Raw genomic sequence first — 8,358 nt, forward strand, 5'->3', positions numbered from 1 at the left:
CACCACCAATATCATCATATACTGATATCATCCAATAATACATTTAACTTCTGTACCATACTTTTATCGCTCAATAGAGAAACGTTTAGCATAAAAGTTGTTATGGAAACAGAGATTTATTGATTTTACTCTCACAACAAACCAATATGTACAAGGCTTGTTTAGAAAATACAACTATATAGGAGTTGCTTTATGCTTTTACATTTTTATAAAACACTGTCATTGTTTATAAATAATATATGAAATTAAAAAATAGTTTTAAGCCATAGGGCTATGCAGAGCTTCAGCATTAATAGAGGGGGTTTATGTTATGTATCTTTTATTAAGTCCATCCAGACTTAACTGTGTTTACTTTCTTCTTTCATGAAAAATCTAATTGAAATCCAAGACATATTTATATACACACAACGAAAATAAAAATGGAAAAAAGCTACATAATGAGCGTATTATGCGACGTGCTGCGCAACGTCAGTTCGTACGTCATAGTCACGTGGTAACATTTGAAATTAAACCTCGAATCGCACAACAACACTACTGTCAGCAAACAGCGCATTGGAAATATTATTCCAGCGAACTGCGACGAAACAGGAATATTTTATGACTTTCGAAGGTATAGTCGTGACATTTATGACTTATAAGTGTAATATAAGCGCTACTATAATTTTTGGACGGTTTGAACATTAGCTAGTAGCTGTAGACTGACAGTTAATGAATATTAGCATGAGTGCAAACAAACTTCCAAGCAAACAACTATGTTTTATTGATTAAATCACAGGTAACATCGCTCAGGATGTCTTTAGAGTTTGAAAAACTGTCGACCCACAATTGGAGGTAAGATATGAATGCTAAAGCTAATGAATATCGTTATGTTTCCACTGTTGTAGCTTAAATGTCTTTCAAAGAGCAGTAACTCTACATTTGTATAATTCAAACTGGTCTAAACCAAACATAAGGGTAAGAATGAAGTTAAAGAATAAGTGTATTGTAAATCTAACTGATTTTGTACATGTCTACCAATTTGAGCCCCACTATTTGCAAATATTATCCGTTGACAGCTAGTTAAATTTCAGATCTGGAAAATCTGGCTAATTTCCAGCTGACAGAGAACGTTCCCAGAACGTTAAATAAGGTTCTTGCATGTTTCTCTCAAAGTTCTTAGAGAAACGTTTGTAAAATGTTCGTTTCGAGGTCTCTGGTATTTAATAATGTTTTATTGGACATGACAATTTTTTAAATGTTACTACTTGTTTTAGAACGTTCAGAGAACATTCAAAAGTAGCGTTCCCATAATGTTTGCTAAATTATAAAATGCAGTGTTCCTTAAAGAGAGAGTCCACTCAAAGATGAAAATTCTGTCATTAGTTGATGGTAGCCATTGACTTCCACAGTATTTTTCACACTTCCATACGGATGTCAATGGGTGCCGTCAGCTCTTTGGTTACTAGCATTCTTCAAAATATTATCATCTTTTGTGTCAAACAGAAAAATGAAACTTATACCGGATTGGAACAACTTGAGGATGAGTAAATGATAGCAGAATTAAAATTTTTGGGGGAGCTATCACTTTAACGTTTACATAAACCAGAAAGAAAAGTTTTTTTTAAACACATTTATGCAGTTGGACATTTTTAACTTTTAGAGAACATAATGTTTTCGTAACTTAACTGCGTTTAACGGTCATCAGTATCGTAAATCCTGAAGTTTTTCATATTTGTATATTTTTTTTTTTAAATGTATGTACTTTTATAACACTATTATTTGTGTTATATTACCTTTGCATTAAGTTGCAAAAATTCACTGCCATTCGCTGCTCTTCAAGTTAACCCAACTATGATGACTTCCACTGCTGAGAAACCTGGAAATGTGAAAAAGAATGGAGAAAAAAAAAAAAAGTGAAAAAGATCCATGGGACTGTTAGCAAAATGCTCTTAGAACATGTTTTTGTTAGCTGGGATAGAACTAGTACTGCTGTTAATGAGCCAAACAGACTCACAATGGCCAAATATCATTCATATATCCAGGCCTGTCACAATAACATTTTTTTGTTGTGCGATATATTGCCCCATAAATAATTGCACGAAGCAGAGTGTCTAAAACCCCCTTTGCTGTTATAAATTCACTGTAACCCACGGCTTCACAGTGGTTATTGCTTTTATAAAATGGTTATTTCATACACGTAGTAAGGTTTCACAAAATAAAACAGAGCAAATAAAGTGTAATGATATTAATAAAAACGGTATTCTTCCACCAAACAATGTAGTTCCTCAGAAACAGTTGTGGTTCCAACAAAGTGGTTGCCGAGCAACACACAGAAGTAAACAAAGGTGTATGTTTATAGAGTAATTTACAACAGCTTCGAACGCGGCTCAACCAATCAGAATCAAGGACCGGAACTATACGATTTCTAATGGAAATTAAGTATCAAAATATAAGATTTGAATAAAAGACACAGGCGCACAGTGTTTTTTGTAGTGTTTTTACGTAAATATAATGGGCAATATTGCATTATCAAAAATTGAGGTCATGTACATATATACATATATCTGTCTGCGACTCATGAAATCATGACTTTTTGGCTTCCACCGAAGCTCCAGGCGTCCCGTCCCAGAGGAGCCAGACTCAGGAGGAGCAGGAGTCTCAGCCGGAGGGTCACGTGCAGATCATGTACTGTAAAGATCAGGTGTATCAAGAAGACTCAGAGTTCAGCCTCGAAGAGCTCCGAGCCCAGCGCTACTACAAATCTTTGAGCGGTACGTCCAGATACTGTTAGACACGCTTGGGTCATGGATTTGGGTCTGTTTGGCTATGTGCCTTAATTTTTGGTTTTGCCCAAATAGTGGCAAATAAGTCTTGGTCCAAAGTTATTGTAGTAAAACCAAAACCCTTCTCTAGGGGAAAAAAATAATTTTCTTTATTTAATTTTTGTCTGGTTTTCTGGTATAAATATCTAAACATTCTTAAGATGTGTTTACTTGCGAAAAAAAAAAAAAGACTAACAATATCAAGTCTTGTTTTCTGAAAAATGTTTCAAAAATTTTGTGAGTTTATGCTTTAAATAAAAAGAAATGAACAACAGCAACAAAAAAAAAAATTCAAAGGAAAACAAGATTACTTTTCTGACCCCATTGACAGATATTTTGTCTATTTTAAGTTTAAGAAAACTCACTTAATATACATTTTCGCATTTTCATTTAAAATGTAAACTGATGTACTAAAATAAATAAAACTCAAAATGAAATAAAAAAGAATAAAAACTACATAATTACATGCATATAAAAAACAACAAAATTACTAAAATGAATTTTAAATGAAAACTGAATAAATATATATATTAGAATATTAATAAATATTAAGAAACTAATAGTATCTCAATGCTAATACTAAAATAACAAAAAGTCTTGGTCTTAATTTGCAATACCATTTATTTATTTATCATTTTTGAATATGTTTTCTATTTTATGTTTGTTTTTATGTCTGTATTTTTTTTATTTTAATTTTAAAATTTTACATGGTCATTTTTGTCATGTTTTTGTCTTTTTCTTGGTTATCTTTTAAAATGTATTTTTTATTTTTATTTCAGTTTTAGTTATTTTAGTACATCAAATTAAACTAAACGAAAATAAGAGATGTTTTGGTAGCTGAAATATATGTATTTTTTAAAATCATTAATGTAAAAATGTTTGTTTAACTTTTATTTTTTATAGTTATAGTTTTAGTTAATTATAATAATCCTGGATTAGACTGTGTAGCCATTGTAATTAGTTTTTCCGTGACTCTTTAAACGCACAGAAAGAGCCTCACACCTGCAGAAACTAAAGCAGGACCTGCAGTCTCAGATTGAGGATAAAAAGAGACTGATTCAGCAGAGAAACGTCACAGCAGAGAAACAGCAGGTACATCACCCGTTATACTCCGTATCTGAGGTTTTGATTCAGAGGTTTCTTTGGAGAGACATGAGTGTGGGTGAATGATGACAGATCGTTCAGCTTTGGTCAACTGAATGTTTAAAATTAATTTCCAGACACAACCATCATCAGATATTGTCAACAGGTTCTTGTTTTTATCCGTTTGTCCAGGTTGTTCATGAGGAGGCCGGTTCTTCCTTCCAGAAATCTGCAGGTTCCTGTGAATCTGATGCTGCTGTGGTGAAATCAGCTCCGTTCACCATATGCAGCGAGCAGGAGGAAGACCGTGTGGTCAGCAGGTCAGTTCTTCATTAGTCAGCGCTTGTCTTAGATTAGATTAAAGTATTTACTTTGAAATGTTTTATTTGTCTTTCTTCATGTGTTTTTCTCTCCTTGTGTCGTTCAGTGGAATCAGTGAGGCGAGAGGATGACATGAATCACAGTGAGTTGATGTTTTTCCCCTCATTTGCATCTGTATTATGCATTTATTAGCAATTTATTTGATTAGTAAAAAGTAGGGATGCACGATGTTGGAATTTTGCCGATATCCGATATGCCGATATTTTTCAACTCATTTTTGCCGATACCGATATATTTCCTTTTGTTTGGAAACAACACCAAGTTTTTCCTGTGCAGAGATTCTAAACAAATAATTTTTAATTTTGGTTAGTTTTTTATTAAATAAACAGTGAGAGTACATTGAAAACTTTGAAAATGATTATTAATCAACTATAAATCAGTCACTTTTTTTTTTCAGACAGATGCAGTGGTAACCTTCACATTTTATTTAAAGATTTAATATTTGTAGATGGTCTAAAGAAAAATTCTTCATTATTTGTATAAAAAAAAAAAAACATATTACACATTAATACATAAATCTGTGTATATAAAAAATTACTTGATTTACAAGTGTCATATTTGTGAATTTTTTTTTTTTTTTTTTTTAATTCACGTAAGATATATCTTCTGACCTTTAAATCAAAACATACTCATGATTTTACGACATCGGTTTATGTTTTTCCCCTCATTAATATCAGTATTATGCATTTATTAGCCATTGATTTGATTAGTCAAAAGTAGGGATGCACGATATTGGATTTGTGTCGATATCCGATAAGCCGATATTTTTCAACTCATTTTTGCCGATACCGATATATTTCCTTTTGTTTGAAAACAGCACCAAGTCTTTCCTGTGCAGAGATTCTAAACAAATTATTTTTAATTTTGGTTAGTTTTTAACAAATTTAATAAACAATAATGAAGTTCTTTTATAATGAAAGTACATTGAAAGCTTTGAAAATGATTATTAATCAACTATAAATCAGTCACTTTTTTTTTTTCCAGACAGATGCAGTGGTAACCTTAACATTTTATTTAAAGATTTAATATTTGTAGATGGTCTAAAGAAAAATTCTTCATAATCTGTTAAAAAAAACATATTACAGTAATAAATAAATCTGTATATATAAAATTATTTAATTTACAAGTCTCATGTTTGTGATTTTATTTTTTTTTTTCATGTAAGATATATCTTCTGACCTTTAAATCAAAACATACTCGTGAATTTACGACATCGGTTTATGTTTTTCCCCTCATTTACACCTGTACTATGCATTTATTAGCCATTGATTTGATTAGTCAAAAGTAGGGATGCACGATATTGGATTTGTGTGGATATCCGATATGCCGATATTTTTCAACTCATTTTTGCCGATACCGATATATTTCCTTTTGTTTGGAAACAACACCAAGTCTTTCCTGTGCAGGGATTCTAAACAAATTATTTTTAATTTTGGTTAGTTTTTAACAAATTAAATAAACAATAATGAAGTTCTTTTATAATGAAAGTACATTGAAAGCTTTGAAAATGATTATAAATCAGTCACTCTTTTTTTTTTTTTTTTTTTTTTTTTTTTTTTTTTTTCAGACAGATGCAGTGGTAACCTTAAACTTTTATTTAAAGATCTAACGTTTGTTATAATAGTTTTGTCATTGTTTTTATGGTGAAATCAAAGCAGATGCATCTGATTGTTTGTGATGATTGTGTGTTTCAGGGGGAAGCGATGCTAAACTTCAGAAAACAGCAAAACCTTTCACTGTTTTTGATGAGAATACACTGACGAATAAAACGTAACAAACACTCGATTGCTTTTCTTTTCTTAGTTTTGCTTGTTCTTTCATTACTTTTTCTTTTCTGTTGTTTTTTTTTTCTTTGTTTTGTTTTTTTTTTTATTTTTTTTTTTTTTCTTTTGTTTTTTTCTTTCTTTTTCTTTCTTTCAGACTTGCTTTTTGTCACTTTCTTTCCTCTATTTGTTCTTACTTTCGTTTATTCTCTTCCATTCTTTTCTACTTTTACTCTGTTTGTTTCTTTCTGTTTCTTTCTTTCTTTCATTTGTTCTCTTTATTTTGTTGTTTCTGTTTCTTTCTTTCTTTCTCTCCCTCTTTTTGTACTTTCTCTTTTGCTCATTCTTTATTCTTTTTCTTTCCCTTTTTCTTTAGTTTTTTCTTTCGTTCATTCTTTTTATTTATTTTCTTTCCTTTAATCCTTTCTTTTTTCTTTTTATTTTATTTCACTCCTTTTATTATCTTTCTTCCATTTGTTCTTCTATTTTATTCATTCTCGTTCTTTCTTTCATTCTTTTCTTTCTTTTGTTCGTTCTATGTTTCTGTTTCTTTCTTTCTTTCTGTCTCTCCCTCTTTTTGTACTTTCTCTTTTGCTCATTCTTTATTCTTTTTCTTTCCTTTTTTCATTCCTTTTTCTTTCGTTCTTTATTTTTTCTTTCCTTTAATTCTTTATTTTTTCATTTTGTTTTTTCACTCCTTTTATTATCTTTCTTTCGTTTGTTTGTTCTCTATTTTATTAATTTTCTTTCTTTCTTTCTTTCTCTTTCTTTGATTCTTTTCGTTCTTTCTTTCATGTTATTTCGTACTTTTTCTTTCTTCTGTTCGTTGATTCTTTTTCTTTCTTTCTTTCTGTCTGTCTTTCTTTCTTTCTTTTTGTCTTTCTTTTTTCTTTCTTTCTTTCTTTCTGTCCTTTCTTTCAGTTTTTTTGTTGATTTATTTGTTTATTTTTTTGTTTTCTTTTTTGGATTTTATTATGGTATTCGTAGTTCTGTGATTCTGTGAACCTTGAGTCTGAAAGGGCCGAAGTCAAAAGCAGAGCTCTCTACTGTCAAAGTGAGATCAGAGCTCATTCAGTGTTTGTAATGAATGTCCCAGCTCGTCTGGTCAGTGGCAGTAATCATGCGTTCGTCTGTCAGCAGGACATCTCTCGCTCCGAGGAAGCCATCATCAACGGTCACAGGAATAAAACTCTGTGCCGGAGTCCAGACGACACGTGTGAATTCGCCCGCGCCACTCAGCTCGCGTCTACTCCGTTTGCTGGAGCCGCGAGGCCAAAAGCGTCCGAATCGGGACTGACGGAGAACCCGAGCCGAACGGCCCCAGAATCCACTAAAGCACCGAGCTCTAACACGACCGCCGAGGAGAAAAAGCTCAGGTACTTCAGTCTGTCTCGTGACTCGGGTTCGTTTACTGTTTACATCTATGTCTCTGCAGCACAGAAGCAGTCATCAGTAGCACAGGTATATTTGTAGCAATAGACAACAATACATTGTATGAGTCACAATTATACATTTCTCTTTTATGCCACAAATCATTATGATATTAAGTAAAGATCATGTTCCATGAAGATATTAAGTAAATTTCCTACCGTAAATATATCAAAACTTTAATTTTTGATTAGTAATATGCATTGCTAAGAACTTCATTTGGACAACTTTAAAGATGATTTTCTCAATATTTAGATTTTTTTTCACCCTCAGATTCCAGATTTTCAAATAGTTGTATCTCAGACAAATATTGTCCTTCTAACAAACCATACACCAATGGAGAGATTGTTTATTCAGCTTTTATATGATGATGTATAAATCTCAATTTCTCAAAATTGTCCCTTATGACTGGTTTTGTGCTCCAGGGTCACATTTATGCGTTTGGCAGATGCATTCATCCAAAGTGACTCTTAACAGATTTTTGTCTGAAAATGTAATTCCGCTGCATTGCTTTTACATAGTTTTTCTGTGTAGATCTGCACTAGACAGATGGCATTGATTGTTGCACGTCTTTTTCAGAAACTTGTGCATGACATGGCGTTAAAGTAAAAAAAAAAAAAGTAATAATTTCCAAATCGCTGCATCTTGCTTTTTTAAATGCAGAAACATAAATTAGGCCTCATTTCTTTTTTTTTTCTTCCTTTTTTAAAATTACATTTTATGTGTTTATTTTATTTATTTACTTTGTGGTGAAATATTCAGCTGTAACTTTAACATAAATATTAAAATTAACATTTTCTTTACAGGTTTTGTCATATTTACCCCAATATAGTATGAAACTGCATTTATTGTCTATTATGTAACTTTTCATTTATGTTATCTTTAAAGGACCAATCATGATG

At 31.6% G+C, this 8,358-nt stretch overlaps 1 protein-coding gene and 1 long non-coding RNA gene across 3 annotated transcripts in view; both read left to right on the forward strand.

Annotated features, from left to right (window-relative positions):
- Nucleotides 1–453: 453 nt before the first annotated feature.
- On the forward strand, nucleotides 454–4,235 carry bub1ba (BUB1 mitotic checkpoint serine/threonine kinase Ba). Its single transcript, XM_042746102.1, has 5 exons — nucleotides 454–610; nucleotides 776–831; nucleotides 2,587–2,750; nucleotides 3,790–3,893; nucleotides 4,077–4,235. Exons 2-5 carry the CDS (start codon nucleotides 791–793, stop codon nucleotides 4,218–4,220), a joined length of 453 nt encoding a protein of 150 aa, XP_042602036.1. The 5' UTR covers nucleotides 454–610; nucleotides 776–790; the 3' UTR covers nucleotides 4,221–4,235.
- A 2,776-nt stretch (nucleotides 4,236–7,011) lies between these two features.
- Nucleotides 7,012–8,358, forward strand: part of LOC122141024 — a 1,541-nt gene continuing 194 nt past the window's right edge. The window contains exons 1-2 of one of the 2 annotated variants that reach the window (XR_006157486.1): nucleotides 7,012–7,082; nucleotides 7,166–7,404. This is a non-coding gene — a long non-coding RNA (uncharacterized LOC122141024). The remainder of the gene's footprint in view (nucleotides 7,083–7,165; nucleotides 7,405–8,358) is intronic. The other variant, XR_006157485.1, reaches the window with a different exon arrangement.

The sequence above is a fragment of the Cyprinus carpio genome, chromosome B20 (assembly GCF_018340385.1).
Source record: "Cyprinus carpio isolate SPL01 chromosome B20, ASM1834038v1, whole genome shotgun sequence".
In the NCBI taxonomy this organism is placed as follows: Eukaryota; Metazoa; Chordata; class Actinopteri; order Cypriniformes; family Cyprinidae; genus Cyprinus; species Cyprinus carpio.